At 35.3% G+C, this 17,868-nt stretch overlaps 3 protein-coding genes across 8 annotated transcripts; 1 reads left to right on the top strand and 2 right to left on the bottom strand.

Moving 5' to 3' along the window:
- Positions 1 to 794: 794 nt before the first annotated feature.
- On the bottom strand, positions 795 to 7,113 carry LOC116137304 (histone-lysine N-methyltransferase ASHH3). 4 transcript variants are annotated; one of them, XM_031422989.1, is made up of 14 exons: positions 6,981 to 7,113; positions 6,796 to 6,821; positions 6,566 to 6,692; positions 5,946 to 6,057; positions 5,077 to 5,176; positions 4,623 to 4,701; positions 4,346 to 4,517; positions 4,179 to 4,259; positions 3,858 to 3,984; positions 2,974 to 3,001; positions 2,802 to 2,883; positions 1,983 to 2,031; positions 1,820 to 1,905; positions 795 to 1,266 (listed from the first exon to the last, which is right to left on the bottom strand). In XM_031422989.1, exons 2-13 carry the CDS (start codon positions 6,811 to 6,813, stop codon positions 1,834 to 1,836), a joined length of 1,047 nt encoding a protein of 348 aa, XP_031278849.1. In that variant the 5' UTR covers positions 6,814 to 6,821; positions 6,981 to 7,113; the 3' UTR covers positions 795 to 1,266; positions 1,820 to 1,833. The 4 variants fall into 4 exon arrangements, with proteins under 4 accessions (XP_031278849.1, XP_031278852.1, XP_031278850.1 ...); XM_031422992.1 differs by having other exon boundaries at positions 3,858 to 3,964; positions 4,234 to 4,259; XM_031422990.1 differs by having other exon boundaries at positions 6,566 to 6,644.
- A 738-nt stretch (positions 7,114 to 7,851) lies between these two features.
- LOC116137284 (cysteine protease ATG4-like) lies at positions 7,852 to 13,811 on the top strand. Of its 3 annotated transcripts, none has more exons than XM_031422967.1 (9): positions 7,852 to 7,983; positions 8,384 to 8,917; positions 9,009 to 9,094; positions 9,199 to 9,249; positions 9,410 to 9,792; positions 10,717 to 10,855; positions 12,943 to 12,998; positions 13,136 to 13,206; positions 13,305 to 13,810. In XM_031422967.1, exons 2-9 carry the CDS (start codon positions 8,455 to 8,457, stop codon positions 13,517 to 13,519), a joined length of 1,464 nt encoding a protein of 487 aa, XP_031278827.1. In that variant the 5' UTR covers positions 7,852 to 7,983; positions 8,384 to 8,454; the 3' UTR covers positions 13,520 to 13,810. The 3 variants fall into 3 exon arrangements, with proteins under 3 accessions (XP_031278827.1, XP_031278829.1, XP_031278828.1); XM_031422969.1 differs by having other exon boundaries at positions 9,413 to 9,792; positions 13,305 to 13,809; XM_031422968.1 differs by having other exon boundaries at positions 7,886 to 7,945; positions 13,305 to 13,811.
- A 552-nt stretch (positions 13,812 to 14,363) lies between these two features.
- LOC116137289 (F-box/kelch-repeat protein SKIP20-like) lies at positions 14,364 to 16,251 on the bottom strand. The gene has a single exon (XM_031422976.1). It carries the CDS (start codon positions 16,059 to 16,061, stop codon positions 14,631 to 14,633), a length of 1,431 nt encoding a protein of 476 aa, XP_031278836.1. The 5' UTR covers positions 16,062 to 16,251; the 3' UTR covers positions 14,364 to 14,630.
- Positions 16,252 to 17,868: the final 1,617 nt, after the last annotated feature.

Below are 17,868 nucleotides of genomic sequence, written 5' to 3'. Positions count from 1 at the left end.
AGACGGCTAGATCCGTCGATCTGGCTAACAGCCAGTTCAATGATCTGGTCATTGACTGCCAGATCCGTTAACGGCCAGATCCATCAATCTAGCCGTCGACGGCTAGATCTATCAAGTCTGGCCATTTCTAACAAGAAATGGTCATACGACGCACGGAGGTCATTTCTTACCTTCTGTGCGCCATTAGGTTGCTGACTACCAGGGGCCTGCAATGGTTGCCGACAGTGGTTGGGTTGATGGAGGTGCTTTGTTGATTTTTCAAACTTTTATTATGGGGTTATTTTTGCTAAGTTTTTAAATATAGAAGGGTTATAATAATACAAATAATAATCAATAATAATATTTAATTAGAACACAATTCAGTAATTTAAATAACATATCCATAAATTTATTCCTCCCAACCAAACATATTAACATAACATACCCATCAATTAACCAAATATATCAACATTCCTTGAACCAAACGTCCCTATAATTATACATGCATTAAATCAAAATACAAATATAACCCATTAATACAAAGATTGGGTTATGTGTAACCATCTCGTCAGTATCCTGTCTATACTCCGAATCCGAACCGTCCCCACCTCTTTACCAACACCAAACTCCCACCTATAAGTGAAATCTGGGGTGTTAAGAGTTGGGGTGGGTTGGTGGAGTAGGACCCACATACCAACTCTATACCCTCTCCTCGCCCCGATTTAATCGTTGCTTTTGGCCCCACACGTTCCTAAATATAACTTTGTTGAGTGAAGAATTAAGATCCAGGTTCTTACCAACCATAGACATATGAATGAATCAACTGTTAGAAAACTTGATTGAACAAGTAAATGAGGTTCACTTGTTTTTGACTTGTGAGTGTATGTACACCCAACCACCATCCCAATTAATAATACAATACAATACAATACAATACAATACAATACATGAGACAATCAACCGCATCCACTTGCTCACCAAATCAATATCACCCACCTGGCTTCCTACTTTTATCATCACCAGAGGCTCAACCCTTCCTAATCCTCAATTTGTATCAGATAGTGTGAATCCATGAATACAGATCTGTAGTTTCTTTGTTGAAAGAGAGAAAAAAAAAAAAAAAAAAATTGTGAAGAAAAGATTAGATTACATTTGTTACAAACCCTGTTCAAAGATCCCTCATTGTAGAACGGGTTTGAAGATAGGATACAACAATGGTCTATTCACCAAGAACCTATATAAGCAAGAGCCAAGCGAGGAGTCGCCAGCTTCAGCTACTCTTTTTACCTGCAATACAATCAAATATCGTCAGTATACCACCACTGACAGAAAAACTCAAGCTAATAACTTTGAAACATGTTAGTTTGTTGATCAAACTTGACTACATTTATGTTTTAAACAAGCTACTCCAACAAAAATTGCAGAAGACAAGCTCAATTTACATGCAAGACACCTAAACAGCCTGCCTGCCATTCTGCTCAAAGCTAATGACATGAAATACATTGTTGAAAGCATTACCTATCCACATGACTAAGAGAGTGCTATGGTAACAACAATGTGCCATTTACATTTAAAAAGGAAAGAAACAGAAACAGAAAGTTTCAACATGTTTAATTTGAATTACATGGTCTACTACACTGATTTTTCAACACTAAGCTCATCTTATTAGAGTTTAGCAATAACACAAATGAACAAATCATCAAAATATAAAATTGCTTCCACAAAATGCATTGAAACATAGGCCATTAGGTTATATGGTCAAAATTATGCAACTCAAAAAAAAAAAAAAAAAGAGAGAAGGAATGAAAACATATATGAAAAATGAAAAAGTTGTGCTTACCACTTGCAATGACATCAGAAAGTTGCAACTTCCCAAATTTCTTTAGACATGTCTAGAAAGTCTACAGTACCATCTTCAAACATGATCTACAACACCATAAATTCTTATATGATCATTATGCTCTTATAATATATAGTAGTAGCCAGAGGAAAGAGTAACTTACTGTATGTTGTCTGCTATACTTATCAAATCGTCTGATAATCCCAAAGAAACTACAAAATTTGAGTCGAGAAATAGAAAAATCAGTCAAACAATCATGAATAAAGTTGTTTGAACACAAATCTTTTTAGTCAAATTCTAGCAAATGACCCCTTAGGAAAGTATAAAAACAGAAAGCACATAACACCATTCATAGAACTTCAGCCAATGTTACAGTATACTCAACCAACCTGAAGAACCCCTTGATCCTTTCTTCTGCACCCTACCATCCTCTTTCAGCCCAAATAAAGAAATTACAAATGCAGAAGACTCCTAAATATTCTTAAATAAGAAAAACAGGCCTCACAAAAAAGAACTCAAATAATATAAAATCCTGATTTGGAAATGAATCACAATGCTGAAAGGTACAAGTGAAAAATAATCGTATATGAATACACTTTGGAAATATATTCCAACTTAAGAACCCTTAAATTCTATAAAATTAAAGATTTCAATCCAAAACCTCTATTCCCATAATAACCCATCACATGAGAACTTCCAAATTATAATCCTACACAGCAATGGCCTTAGCTTCAAAAATTTAAATGACCAAAATCTTCAGCCCTGTTGGGAATATAACTCCCTTCAGTTTATTGAATTTCCTTCCATATATTGGTTGAATGGGTTTGAAACAGGATAAATTTAAAAAGCACAAGTTAGACACACCCAAAAAACTTGCTACATTCAAAATACAAAGGGATATATCTTAAGCTCCAATATAATTCATTTTCTCAGATGGGAAATGAGCTAATCCAGACAAAGAGAAATAATATTCTGAAAATACCTCTCAGGGGGACGAGATAATCTAATCACTTTGCCAATGCAACATTGTGAGCATACTCGATTTTGAGCAGATCGAGAACTTCCTGAATAGAAACTGGCTAGTGTGAGACATATGATCTATTTCAAGATACAGCAGCTAATATATAAAATAGAAATCAGTAAAGCTCACTAACCTGTATGCAAACCTCCATTCTGATAAATCTAGTGAAACAATAACTGAAAGTCAGTTCAAGTTCACAGAAAAATGCAACACAACAACAATTAAGCAGAAATGATAAAATAACCAGAAGCTATGTACTTGAAATTCTTGTGAAACATATATCAAAAACAAGTAATGGAATTTCAAGACAAAACTCTTTCTAGATGACATTAACATGCAATTTTGACTACTTCATGACAGTTAAACACCTATGTTAGACTCTAACCATTTTGTAATGTAGAATGAAATCCAACATATTTGAACACAATACTCCAAATTATTTATCTTCACAAAAGCAGCCATTGAAACAGCCAAGTCAATATTACTGTTATCAAATCTTGAACCTAACTGTCCAATTATTAGAGTTGACATTTACACTATCACTGGAGATAATGTAAGCAAATCCATTTATTGGATTACTGTTATCAAATCTTGAACCTGTCTAATTATTAGAGTCAACAGTTACACTATCACTGGAGAAAATGTAAGCAAATCCATTTATTGGAATAAAAGACGTAAGAGGGAAAAATATATGCATAAATCTAAAATTTAATTCTACTTGAATTCTGTCTGTTATGTTCTGACAAAGATCCAAAAACTATTACAGTAAGATTGTGGCTAAGAGCTAAGAATGGAAGTATTACATCCTCGTACTCCTTTCCCTCTGTCCTGTCGCATTTCCATTTTATTTTTTCTAAAAAGAACAAGTAAAAAGTTTCTGTACTACATCTTCAACAAACTTCTATACCAAAAACTTCTATAAAAGATGCAATATGTATAAGATATTATCAAACAGCCACCTGTACATACATGCTTTGCAGATAATATTGCTTTCAATTTGGGAGAAGAGATAGCTACCTGGCAGGCTACAAACTTTAATGTTGCATCGGAAGATATCTTGGGCTTGCTAGGTTTTACCCCCAGCTTCCTCCTACAGCCTATAGCTCCACAATGGCAGTCTTGATCTGCACCAAATTGAACAAACCTGCTAAATTTGTTAGATGAGGGAATTGAGTAAAAATATTTTTGAAGTGAATTACGTCTACCAGTAATGACTTGGCATGCAAATATCATTTCTCAGAAAGATATCTAAACGATGCCTGCTTAGAACAAAAGACTAACAATATGCTGAGTAAAATGTCTAACAGTATGCAATAGGACTGATGTAAGTGCTCATACTGATAATCATAGGTCAGATGTTCGCCCTTTTTTATGTCACGGGTTGCAAAGATACCTATTCTTGTTTCACCATCAATTATCCTAGAGAAAAGATAAATTAAGACATAAATGATTAGCAAATGAACAAGTATGACTATAAAATCAGCAATAAGGAGTCAGTAAAGAACCATTTCTGCATCTCGGTATTGGGGCAGCAACTATGGTTAATGTATCTTGACTTGTTTCCTTTGTATGTGGCATCAATTACCATGTCTCTATTGATCTCACACAAATAGAAATTGGTTTCTCCGCGGTGTTTCATTTTCCAAAGTCTTTCCTCACATGTTTTGTCATCAATAACTGCATTGAAGAAACACCTAGCATATATTAATAGCTTACAGAGGTAGTGAAACTTGAAACTACAGAATTTAATTTTAGTATGACAAGAAATGACTAAAATGTCACCTTCTCCAACGTATTCAATTACAAACTCTCCTCGTTTAATATCTTCATCAGCCACAATCCCGGATCCACATTTCTCGGTCTACAAGCAATACCTTATTTAACTTCATATTTTGAAAGTAGATACAAGTAACAACAACAAACATGAAAAGGAATGACACCAAAGAGAATGCAAAACATTAGAAAGTGAATACAATGATGGATATCTTGAGAGGTACATATAAAGAATGTAAAGGCAAATTTGCAACATTTAACACCTTAGTCACAATGACCGAAGTAAACAGGAGATAGGTCACGAGAGACAGAGACAGATTACAAAAAGAATTAGTTTCATAGTCAAACGCTCATCTCACTCCTTCCCTCTTTTTCTTTTTTCTTCAATCAGAAAATCCCACTCCTTTATAGATGATATAAGAACCATGATTCAGAACCTTCAAGAGAAGTCACACATTTGTACCTTTACTAATTTCATTTTCTTCACAGGTCGGTGCTGGAAGGGTTTGTTAAGGCATGAATCCCCACATTTGCAGCCTGAGGAGCAACTAGATAGTAGCATCCTGCATAAAGAGAGTGATAACTCTTTTTTAATATTTTTGTTGATTAGAGACCTATAATTTGTGCATACGAATCTGAGTTAATAAATTGAAATGTAAAGAAGCTAGCATACAATAGCATTTCCAATAAATTCCCAGACAAAACATGTCTTACATAAAGCCACATGGGAACCTTTCACCTTGTACAACCAACTCCAACCCCAAATAATTTAGATAAATCTTCAAGAACCAAAATCATACCATTAAGATATACCATTTTTGCAAAAAGTATAGCATGACGACATAACCCTAAAACTCTATTCACCCAAGCTATAATATTCACTGTAGCCTGTCCTACAACCTGTCCCACATGGAACTACATAACTAATGTCAACCGAATATTGGTTTCCAGGACCCATATCAAGGGCATGTTCAGGGATCAGGATAGTAACTTGGGTAGGGGCATGCTAGCATGTGAACAGGATTAAATGCATGTAACCTGTCATGAAATGGCACCAAAAGAAACAGAAAGTGGCTACCTAGACAAACTAAATACTACAATATCTTCCAATAATGAAAATTTTGAGCAAAGTTGAGGTTCAAAACCTAAATATAAGTCCAAATCTAAAGCATGCTTCTACTGCCATGACAGAGTCAAATTCAAGAGCAATGAATTGAAACCAAAAAAAATTAACAGAGGCAAAGACGAAAACTAATTGCAGCGTTCTTAGAACCTACAAATCACCATCATATAAAGCACAGCAACCATGATTTACCAAGACAAATTTCTTACCCACAATGGCAATCTCTATCACAAACGCCAGAAGAACCTGGCGATGCAGTGCAAGAGCAGAAAATGCCATCATCCTCAAGACGCTTTTTAATCCTCTTTGTGAGATATATATCTTAAATTTGTCAACATCAACAACACCAAAATACTCAAGAAATCCCGTGATGGGTACACTTAGATATATTTATAAGTATTTATAAGTATAAAATTTATAGCATCATTTCAATACAGTTGGTGTTCTCAAGATCCGCAAACACATTTGGTAGTGTTTCCTTCAAATACTATTCTAAATAAGAAAACAGTGAAAACCCATTTGGTGTGGTATCTAAAACAAAAAAACGTACCTCCCTAAGTTCACACAAAATATGACAGCAAGATTTTTAAAAAAGAGAGGGCTGGGAACAATTTGAAACATTTATAAATACAAATTTTATTATATCATTTTTCAATACATTTTGTGTTCTCAAGATCTATGAATACTTCTAATAGTATTATTCTTCAATACATTTTCCAATACACAACACCTAACGAAGCTTTAAGAACAATAACAGCAAGATAGTATGACCCTAAACAGCTTGAAAACATAAAATTGAAGCACAAAAAAGGGAAATTAAAGAGGATACTGCGCTTAATGAAGGTGTAGGGAGTTGGCCTGGACTTGATGAAGTAATCCGGAAGTTCAAACTCAACGGGGTGCCCAATCTGGCACATCAATTTTTCAAAGGCATGGCTAATGATTTCAGTATTAGTCTGATAAAATTCGTCCAAAACAAGAACAAATTTCAGTTGCAAATTTAGTTAGACATCACAAAGAAGCAAGAACAATATAGTCTAAGAAGGAACCAGGACAAACCTTCTTGGTAGTAGGCATCGCCGCAACTGCGTAGAACCGAAATTAGAGGTGAATACATGAAAATTAAACAACTTGTAAACAATAAATTAGAATTCTAAAGAGTCTGTTTCTCGTGAATTTGTGTAAAACAGAGTAGTTTTAGTTAAATTAAGTAAGCAAGAGTAATTAAAGAAAAAGCGGGTTACCTGAACTCCTGAAGAGAGAAGACAGATCTCAGGCTTCTGTGAGCGAGTGAGTTGCGTTTGGGAGGGAAGTTTTTGAGCGTATTAAAATCCCCGATAACTTTTCTCTATCTCACGGCAGCCTCGGGTGGTAGATTTTAGGGTTAATCTCATTTACCTCCTCTGAGGTTTCAAGATATATTTACACCCCAAAGGCATGAAATAACAGTAAAGTAATAGATGACCTCACTTTTTTCATTTGTTAACAAATTGTTATAACTAACCGATAAAGGGTAAACATGTCATTTCTTACTATTTATCTAAAAAGGTTGAGAACAAGTAAACATGTTGCTGATTGTTTGCATATAATCTTCAATATCAATATAATAAACCTACTTCATATATATATTGCATTACATGCATGACTAAAATTTCAAAATATTTTATGTCATTATTTAACATTAACGAGTTGAGGACTTATTGTTGGACCTGTCACCCTTTTATTTGTCTAATTTTAAAATTTACATTGCAACCAAGATTTCAGGTGCATGTCCAAATTCCTATCGTGTTTGCCTATCATCTACTATTAAGGGCAATATCGAAATTTTAGTTAGTGTTGATAGTTAGTTAACAAATGAAAAGGGAGAAAATTATAATTTTTCAAACCTTTGAGGACTAATATTTTTTTCTTCAAACCTGAGGGAAGATTGGTAATTCACCCTAGAATCATTGAGGGGTAGACAAATTAGGAATTTCACTTGAAGTTATGGTTAGGCTGGGCTGGGCTGGGCTGGGCTTCGTGGTAACTAAAAATGGCCCGAAAAACCTCGTTAAACACGTGCAACGGTGCAAGAGTTTAACTCAAAAATCTAAACATCAATTAAAGATCCTCTTTTTTTTATTTCAAGTTTTTGTTCTAGTTTTTGTTGTTTTCGTGTTTCTCTTTCTCTTTCTTTTGCCTTGTAACTTAAAGAAGAAGAATTTTTGAGGTGAGGTTGAACTTCACGCTAATCATTGTTTTGTTCTGGTAACCCATCTCCATCTCTCTCTTTACATATATAATTTGCTTTCTGCTTCAGAAAATTATTTATCTATATACTTATTCATATTCGTTTGTAATTGATTGTTATGACATTAATATATTGATTCAATCGAATAAATATGCCAACTTGTTACGATTATTGCAGATCTTACTTTGTTTATTGTATCTTTTTGCAATTGATTCTTTTTTTTTTTTTTTATGTGGGTAATTGAATATTTCCTGGTTTGCTTTATTCAATTTGTGTAATTATTTATACAATCATGGTATAACTGTAAACTGCTTAATTGGAACAATTTTTTATTGAATTTTTTGTTTTTAATGAGGGTTTTGGTTCTCTTGTTCATTTGATATTTATCTTGGAACTTCGTTGGCTTTTTCGCTGTAGGTGAAATTTTAGAACTTGTGGTTGCTTCTATGAGGCAATTGCTTTTCCATAAAGTGATTCATGACTAGGTAATGAAGGGCTTTCGTGAGAAGGTGGTGGCGTCAAAATGTTCTTCTAAAAGTATAGTTGATACTTCTAATAGAGCTTCGACATCCTCCAGCTTAGAGCCAGGATCTAGTGAGGTTAAAATATCTAAGGGTTCTTTGTTGTCGGGCTTCTTAACATCAGCTTTCTCAATCTTCGAAACTTATAGTGAGTCATTGGCTCCTGAAAAGAAGGCAGGCCATTGTAAAAGTAATGGCTGGGCAGCAGCTGTGAAGAGGGTAGTGACTGCTGGCTCAATGAGGAGAATACACGATCGTGTACTAGGGCCCAGCAAGACTGGAATTATTAGCTCAACTAGTGACATATGGCTTCTTGGTGTTTGCTATAAGATTGCACAGGAAGAGTCCACTAGTAATGTAGCTAATAGCGATGGATTGGTTGCATTCAACCAAGATTTTTCATCAAGGATTCTGATAACATATCGTAAAGGTTTGTATAATGTAGCATCGTCTTTTCTAGGTATGTATGTAATTTATCAACTTTGGTGTATAACAATTGGGTTTGGATGGTTCATCTACAGGTTTTGATGCTATTGGGGATTCAAGGTTTACAAGTGATGGAGGCTGGGGTTGCATGCTTCGAAGCAGTCAGATGCTTGTTGCTCAGGTTCCTTTTCACATGCTACAGAAAATCTTCAGATGATCACTATAATTTGGATTAATAATCACAAACTCATGCTATTATTTCTTGTTGCACTGTGCTGTTTACAGGCATTGCTTTTTCATTGGTTGGGAAGATCTTGGAGAAAGTCTTCTCAGAAGGTAAGAGAAACGGCATTTAATTGTTCAAATTTGTGATTGTAAGTGAGTTATAGATAATTATTAAATCAGACTAGATTCTTCCTGAGATATGATCACATGGTAGTCTTGTCAAGCTTTATAGCGTACTGATTATGTTTGTGCTGTTTCCTTATTTATTTAGCAGCCATTTGATCTTGAATATCTTGAGATCTTGCGCCTTTTTGGTGACTTTGAGTCTTCACCTTTTTCTATTCACAATCTTCTTCAAGCTGGAAAGACTTATGGTCTTGCCGCTGGGTCATGGGTGGGTCCATACGCCATGTGTCGGACATTGGAATCTCTAGCCCGATGTAAGAGAGAGGAAACTGGTCTTGAGTGCCAACCACTTCCCATGGCTGTCTATGTGGTTTCTGGTGATGAAGATGGAGAGCGTGGTGGAGCTCCAGTAGTCTGTATTGAAGATGCCTCTAAACATTGTTTCGAGTTTTCAAAAGGTCAATGTGACTGGACTCCAATTCTTCTTCTTGTTCCTTTGGTTCTTGGACTTGAAAAAGTAAACCCCAGGTTTGTACATTTTTCTGAAACTTATCCATTGCATAACTCATGATCAATTTTATTCTTTGTTTCATCTGCCTTATGTGAGATATTAAAGAACTAATCAGGATTCGCAAATACCTCTTCCAATGTTATCATTAAAATATCCCTAATGACCGTGCTGCTTGTTGCCCTTAGATTGGCCTAAAGTAGGTTACACAAAATCTCGTCTAGAGGTTTATGCTGAGCATGTTATAAGTAGATTGTTGGCTGGAAGGGTCCTTGGAATCGGTGTACTTGTTTCTTTGGTTCAATTTTTGAGGTAGACTCCTTAGGTCAGTGAGCTGTTTTGCTTATTGATACGCTTCTTCTTCAATAGCTTGTATGAGTAAGGATGTTTGATTGAGTTTGCTTTTGGTTAGAATTTGTGTTTTCCTAATTTCCTAAACTTTGTTTTGGAAGTAATTTGTTCTTCATTTACTATACTATGTATTGACGTTGTGATTAGGTTTAGTTTTCTATATATAAAAGCTATGTCCAGAGAACTGCCAAATGGAAATAAGGAAGCTGTGCATAATATCCTTATACAAGGGTCTTATAGCAAGTTGTTCGTCTCCTTATCACTGAATAGAAGTGATGCTGGACCCTATGAATATTATCCTGGCAGTTATTATGAAGTTCTATGAGCTTTATGGACATTGACCCCAATTGCGGAATAACACAGAATCAATCTTTTAAAGACATTTGGATATAATTTTTCCTTATGAACTCTCTGTATTCACATTTTCCTTTTAGCAAATAGTATGACTAAAATTGATTGATTTTAAGGAATCAAATTGTTCTCAGTGGAATATTCTTCACTGAAATAAGTAGGAAAATATAATAATTGGAATTTGGTCTTTTGAGTTTTTTCCACTTCTATTTACCAGTTGGAATTTTTTAATTGCTTTTCAGGTACATTCCATCATTGCGGGTAACATTCACCTTCCCTCAGAGCCTTGGCATTATGGGTGGGAAACCTGGTGCCTCAACCTACATTGTCGGAGTGCAAGAAGATAGTGCTTTATACCTTGATCCCCATGATGTTCAGCCGGTAAAGCTTCTAATTCAGGAGTTGATTAAAATTGATATCTGTGAATGACATTCTTAAATGGTATTATTACATTGGCTCTTACAATGACTTTGTGTCAAGCGATTTATATTCTTCTCTTCTGGCACGGATGAATTTACCATAAGTTAAGCTAATTGCCTCATGTCCCACTAGAAAATCCCGATTGCTTCCGATCACAATCCATGAATTAATGATATTTTTTTATTTTCTTGAGAGCATCTTAAGGAGCAAAAGGTTATCCAGTAAAAAGGGAGATTAAGTGTTGGTGTTTACAGATTTAGTAGCTCCCAATGTATTTAAACTGTTGTGAATGTGTCATTGCTTGGGGAAACAATTTGCTTGAAGTTGGAAACATGTAGAGAAATGCAAGTCAAAATATTAGAAACGAACAACTACTCACGAAGTATTTGTCATGTATTGATGGTCAAATTATCCATTTGAGGCTCACAAACTTGTGTCAACCTTCTCATATACTAAGTATATCTTGCCTTTGGATTTTATTTTTAGTCAGTCTTGGCTATAATCTCATATGCAAGTGCATGACATGTTAACTTTAATTAACTTTTAAACTTTATATATTTAACGAACTATGACAAATCATCAACACAAGAGAGGTAAAAGAAAAAGAAAAAAATACTGAAAGATGAAATCCTTACTTACCTTGAGTGATTACCCAAGTTAAAGGTGAGCTCTCTTTGTGAATTTAATTCTTGATTTTCTTTCTTTGAATGATTTGTTGGTCTAATTACTACATAATTGAAATTGTTAATTGTTTTTAATGCTATTCTATAGGGTAAATCTTGACAAAGCTATAACTCAAGTTAGTTTCAAAATAGCATTTATTGGACCATTTAAAAGTTAACTGTGAGCATTAAATAATTATTGTCATAATTATAATTTTCATGACTTGTTAGTTTCTCTACTCCAATATGTTGCCTTATGGGGACCGCAACCATCCTATTACACCAAGTGCCCCTAAAAAGTTGGATAAGTGTGGGGACGACTAACAGCCACCAGCTTCTTGTGCTGTATGGGTACCATTGTGAACCGCATAGCTGTTTGCTACTTAATGCATAGCTCTATCCTGTTGCTAAGAGATTAAATTTTGTCTCTCCCTAACAGCTCAAGCTTTAGGGGAGTTGGTAAGCATCATTGCTTAAAAAGTAGTGTTACAGTGAGATAATGGGTTTGAGTCCTTTTTTGTCATATGGGGTATAGCAACCACCCTATTCCTCAGAGCACCCCTAAAAAGTTAGATGACTGTAGGGAGGACTAACCGCCTCCGCTCATCAATCTTGTATGGGTAGCATTGCAAAAGTGCCTTATGCTGTCGTGCCACTTGCTGTGGGGCTTTGTGCTACTTTGAAGGATTAAATTGCGCTTCTTTTTGCTACTTAAGCTTTAAGGAAGTTGGTTAGCACAAACTTTCCTTACACAACATGGTGTATCCAATAGTGATTGTTTGTTCAATAGAAGCCCTTAATTTTGCTTATATTGTGTTCTTAATTGATTTTTTTGTTAAAACTTTTGTCATTTCCTTACGTGGTTAATTATCTACAGTATAAGTGATGGTTTAAAATATTGACTTTTCTTAAAATTCAGTACTGTGATATAACTCATTTTGCAATTAACAATGATCAAATAGAGTTGATTTATATTCTCTACCAATTTAGGCACTGAATTAATGGAATAGATTATGGCTGTTATACTGTGAACTTTCCTAAAATTACTTCATGTTGTGCTCTCTTGATTCATGAAGTTTTAATTTTAATTTTACTGTCAGCATGTTAAGCACTTATTTGAAGAAATTCATCAATAAGTATCCTAGTGCGTTTATATTAACTTGAAGAAATTCAGTACTGTGATATAACTCATTTTGCAAAGTGCTAAGGATTTCTGAAAGCATATACTGATATGCATTAGTCTTTATTTCATAGAAAATGTGCATTTGATGTTGGGTTTTTCTGTGGTGGCCGGTCATTGATTGTAATCTTATATTATTTTACTCTGAGTTGATTGTGGTAAATGTCATTCTAACTGCAGTTTTTTTAATTATGGCTGTTTGTCAGGTAGTCAATGTCAGCAGGGATAATTTAGAGGTGGACACTTCATCTTACCACTGCGAGTAAGTGATCTTCTAGACTTTGGCTTCTGAGCTTATTTTCAGATTTTGCTTTCTTTTTTTGCTTTTTTTTTTTTGTTTTTTTTCTCCCTTTAACCTCTTGTTGTTCTTACTTTAACAATTAAATATATCTGCTCCAGTGTTGTGAGGCACATTCATCTGGACTCGATTGATCCATCTTTGGCAATAGGGTTCTATTGTCGAGACAAAGGTTTGCTTCGCTTGACTGAATTTGTATATGTTGTAACTTAGAATTTGGACCAAGTTCTGACTGTCAGCATCTTTTTTCTTCCCCTTTCTGGCTGGCAGATGATTTCGATGATTTTTGCAACCGGGCATCCAAGCTAGCTGATGAATCAGATGGCGCTCCCTTATTCACTGTAACTCAAACCCTTAAAAAACCAGTCAACCACGGTGATGTCTTGGATGATACTGGTGGGGTTGGAGAGGATGATTCCTTGGGTGTAGTGCCCATGAATGATTCGGACGGCAATGCACACGAGGATGACTGGCAAATCCTTTGAGTGGAAATTACTGGAATTTGTACATCTTGTATTGGTGTCACTGCTCATCTTGTATTGGTGGTGGTGGTGGTGGTACACCCAATTCAGCTGGCTCGGGGTTCTGTTCATCATCCTGGAATTTGTTAATTTCATGTGTAGAAAATTATATTTATTATGATTCTTTTCTCTTTTAATTACTTTTCAAGTTGTTCATACAACTCACCAAAAATATTCATGTTGTAAGATAAATGCAAAAGAATTCCAATTTAGATATGGTAGTTCACTTTACTATATTGCTGCTGATCCTTTATAACTATTGTGGTTTTCATCTGATAAATGAAAAAGCATTTGTATCCCATCTCCATCCTGTTCCTGCCATTCCATCAATTTTAGTTGCCTGGCCATTGCAAAACAGAGTTATCTTGTATAGTTGAAGAATATGAGAAAAGTTTCCAGCATCATGTCACAACTTTAATATAATATACTATAATTGATTAGTAATAGATTGGACAAAAGTTTCTCAAAATGCGTTTTTCAGATGTCTTATATTACGACTTTCAGAATGCATAGAAGACTTTTCTCTGTGAATGTCATATCATTACTTCTTTATTCTTCTCTTGTTTCACCTTCCGTTGATCTTGTTGATAAGCTTCCAAGTAGCTTACATTTCTTTGGATAATGTTAAATGAAGCGTTTCCTAGATATTAGTTTATTAGATGTGAAGCAAAAATGCCATTATTATATATGTAACATTTGAACTACTTGAAATATACCCAGCTCAAACTTTACCAAAAGTTAGTATTATTCGGTGTTTTTTTAAACAAAACTAAAGACATTAGCATTGTGGTCACCACCTGACCCAGAATTTATGTCTAATAGCAATAGATAATCAAACTGAGAACGGTCAACTACATGGCTCAATAATTGATAAGAAAAAGTGCCAAAAGAGGCTCCATCTCCGTCTATTATATTTTACTATCCAAAAAGCACAAAACTTTGAAGGCATAATACATCTCCTCATCTCTAATAAAAACACTCAGATGATATAATTAACTGCTAACCTAACTTAACTCTCTCTTAATCTATCTTAATTCTCACTTACTAAAACAAACCAAAATGTCTTTTAAGTTTTTCAGAAAAGGATGTGAGAAGCAGAGTATGGGAAGCCAGAAAAGCCAGCAGGCATGTGCACATGAGTCCACTTTGTGTTACCATTCCTATTATCTCTCTCCATTATGAAAGCCCCTTCTCCTTCACATTCACTGCACGATGATGACGATGATGATGATGATGATGATGATGATGTTCCTCTACTTCCATTTCCAGTCATCACAAACACCCTCTGCTCACCCTTATTATTACCTTTGGCACAATCTTCAAGCCTTGTCACACTAACACATGGAGATGTCCCAACAATAGTATTGGGAAGTCCAACAATTGAACTCACCTTCCTCTCCTTACCTTCATACTCTTTTGCAATCAAATTTACCCCCTCATGTTGTTGCTGCAATATTTGTTGCTCTTTTGACAAGAACCACAGCCACTGACATTGCTTTCCACTGGTACTATTATTAGAAGCAATTGGAGTTGTGGTGCCTCTGGGGCTAATACTAGGAAATGGCCAAACCCCATCAATTTTAGACCAAATCCCAGTTGCAGGATCATAACACTCGGCATCATCCCTGAATCTCCCTTGGCTTTCAGTGCCGTAACCACTCACAACCCAGAATCTATCATCACCATCCAAACACATCCCTTGACACTCATCTCTTTCTTCTTCCATCTCAGGCAACATCCTCCACTCATCAGCCTCCACATCATAAACTTCTGCTGATTTCAAAGCATTCTTCTGATTGTCATGCCCTCCTGCTACAAAAACTTTACTCCCCCCAACCACCGCACACGCAAAGAAAGAACGTGCAACTAACATAGGGGCTGCACGCCTCCAGCTGGGGCCTTTAACCATGTCAAGAACGTACACATCAGGAACTGGTTCAAGAGTTGTAGGGTCCCAACCACCTAAAAGCAATAACTTTCCACAAGATTGAAGTGTAACACACTGACAAAACATTGGAACTCCCCATGTTTTATTATTACCTGAACCAAAGTTTGGCCTTATCCTTTGCCATGTTTGATTGTTGTAGTTGTAGATACTGAGACCATATTGAAGTGGGGTGTTGTTAATCTCTTGAACTTGTTGTTGTTGATGACGGTGGTGGTGGTGGTGGTGGTCTTGTTGCTGTTGGTCTTCATCTTCTTTCTTGATGTTTCCGAGTCTTGGAAACTCAGAAACAACAAGAGTTGAATCTTCTTCTTCTTCTTCTTCTTCTTCCTGAGAGGGTGGAGTGGGAGAAGGAAGAGGTTGGATTTGGCAGACAAGTTGTTCTGCAGTGCCAGATTTGATTCTTTCTTGATAAAATGAAAGGCTAGAGAGCAAGTTTTGCCAAGTGTGGCAAACTGATTTCATATTGGAATGGAATATATAAGGGACTCTTATTAAACACTCCATGGCTATTTCATCAGGAAGGCCTGGAATCAAGTTCCTGACTGCAAGTTCTATCATTTTGAAGAAAGATAATGTATATGTAATGAACAAGAAATTAAGAAGAGAAAAAAGGTTGACTGGTGGTTAAATTGTTAGTGGAAGGAAGAAGGAGGATCATGAATTGAGAATGTTTTAGAAGGGTGAGGGTGGGAACATATGAAGCCATGTATATATAATCACAGAGAGAGGTAGAGGCAATGAGCTTGACCTGTGGTTGGGAATCGGATTAGTACTGGGTTGTGTACAGATCACAGATTTTTTGTTTCTTTGTGTACATATTATTACAGTAACTTTAAGGTTGCCTCATCTTTGCTTAATCATCAGATTTTATGATATTATCACAACCAATGTAATAATAGACTATTTTTATTCCACTAATGTTTTGTTTTTTTGAAAAATTATCTCAAAATTCTCATCTCAAATAATCATCAATGAAAAAGAGTTATTTACCGATGTCAAGACCAAATATCGGTATAATTAAAGTACGTCAAATCGGTATATAAATTTAATATCTCGATATAAATAGCATCGAACAATGATTATTTTCCCCCAATAATGGTGCCCTATGTTTAGAAAACCACATGATAACATAACCCTGTTTATTTTATAAATTTTGTTTTCTCGGGGCAGTAACACTAACATTTACCCCTCGTAATCCCAGGATCAGGGTTTAAACTTTAAAGGAAAACTTGAGCTAAAGGCTGTTACAGTAACGTTACTGGATACTGTAATATAACAAGATTGGTATTATTAAGGTATAATATTACAAAACCTGGTTAATTATAATGTCAGTTAAGACAAAAAAAAAAAAAAAAAAAAAAAAAATGAAGTTCCATTTTGTGCAAGTGGAGAATGAGTTGCAGCCACGCAGGATATATATAACAAGAAGCAGCTGTAACAAGTACTTTACAAAAGCACTTTTTCTATTTAGTTGTGTTGTGTACGTCAATCCTCTTCATCTCTTTATCCAAGCCCAGAAATTCAATTAGGAAAATAATGCCCTTCTCTAACCTGATTTCATTTACGTTATAATACTTAATATTACGATATTGGTCGATCACGCCATAGTTTAAGCCTTTTGTAATGATTTATCACCCTAATCTACACCTGCGTTAACCAAACAAGAACAAGAATCATACAAGAATAATTTTACCGTGGTTCGCCTTTCAAAAAATTGGAAAGATTACATCCACGTTGAGCTCCGAAAACAGAGGAAACTTACTGTATTGTAATGAATCATAATATACAGATTACACATATTTAAAGAATCAAACCCAATAATCCCCTTAATCGCTACCAATCTCGTAATCAAATACTCTAGAGAGACTAATCCTAGAATCCTGAGCAACCGAGAGATTATCAACCCTCCTTGAATGATTAACCCTAACCACTCAACTCCAAATTACAAAGACTTCAATTAAGCTAAAGAGTAAACCCTCCAAACTTGATCTATCATATGAGAGAGATAAATTCTTGCTTGCTTAAATACCGTTAACCAAAACCATAGTGAGATTACAATCGCTGAATCAAGCCAAGATGAATGATCAAGATTGGGTCACTTAACATCAAAACGACTACGTCTCTCTTAAAGTAATACGCCACCGTTTTAGTCTTCACATTTACACCTTTTTTTTCCAACCTCAATCGTTGGATCAAAATCTAGTGTACGATATGAGTCAATCACATGGTAAGGCATAACAAGAGGTTGGAAACATGATGTAAATGTTCTAGAAGGCAAGAAGAATATGCATGTTGTGGGCAACAAGTTGCTTGAATTCCTCACTCAATTCATATTTACTTAAATTTTCATTAATCATGTGACCTC

This window comes from Pistacia vera, unplaced genomic scaffold (assembly GCF_008641045.1).
Source record: "Pistacia vera cultivar Batoury unplaced genomic scaffold, PisVer_v2 Contig322, whole genome shotgun sequence".
Taxonomy (NCBI): domain Eukaryota; kingdom Viridiplantae; phylum Streptophyta; class Magnoliopsida; order Sapindales; family Anacardiaceae; genus Pistacia; species Pistacia vera.
The sequence above is the reverse complement of the archived record's forward strand: the minus strand, read 5'-3'. Positions and strand labels throughout refer to the sequence as shown.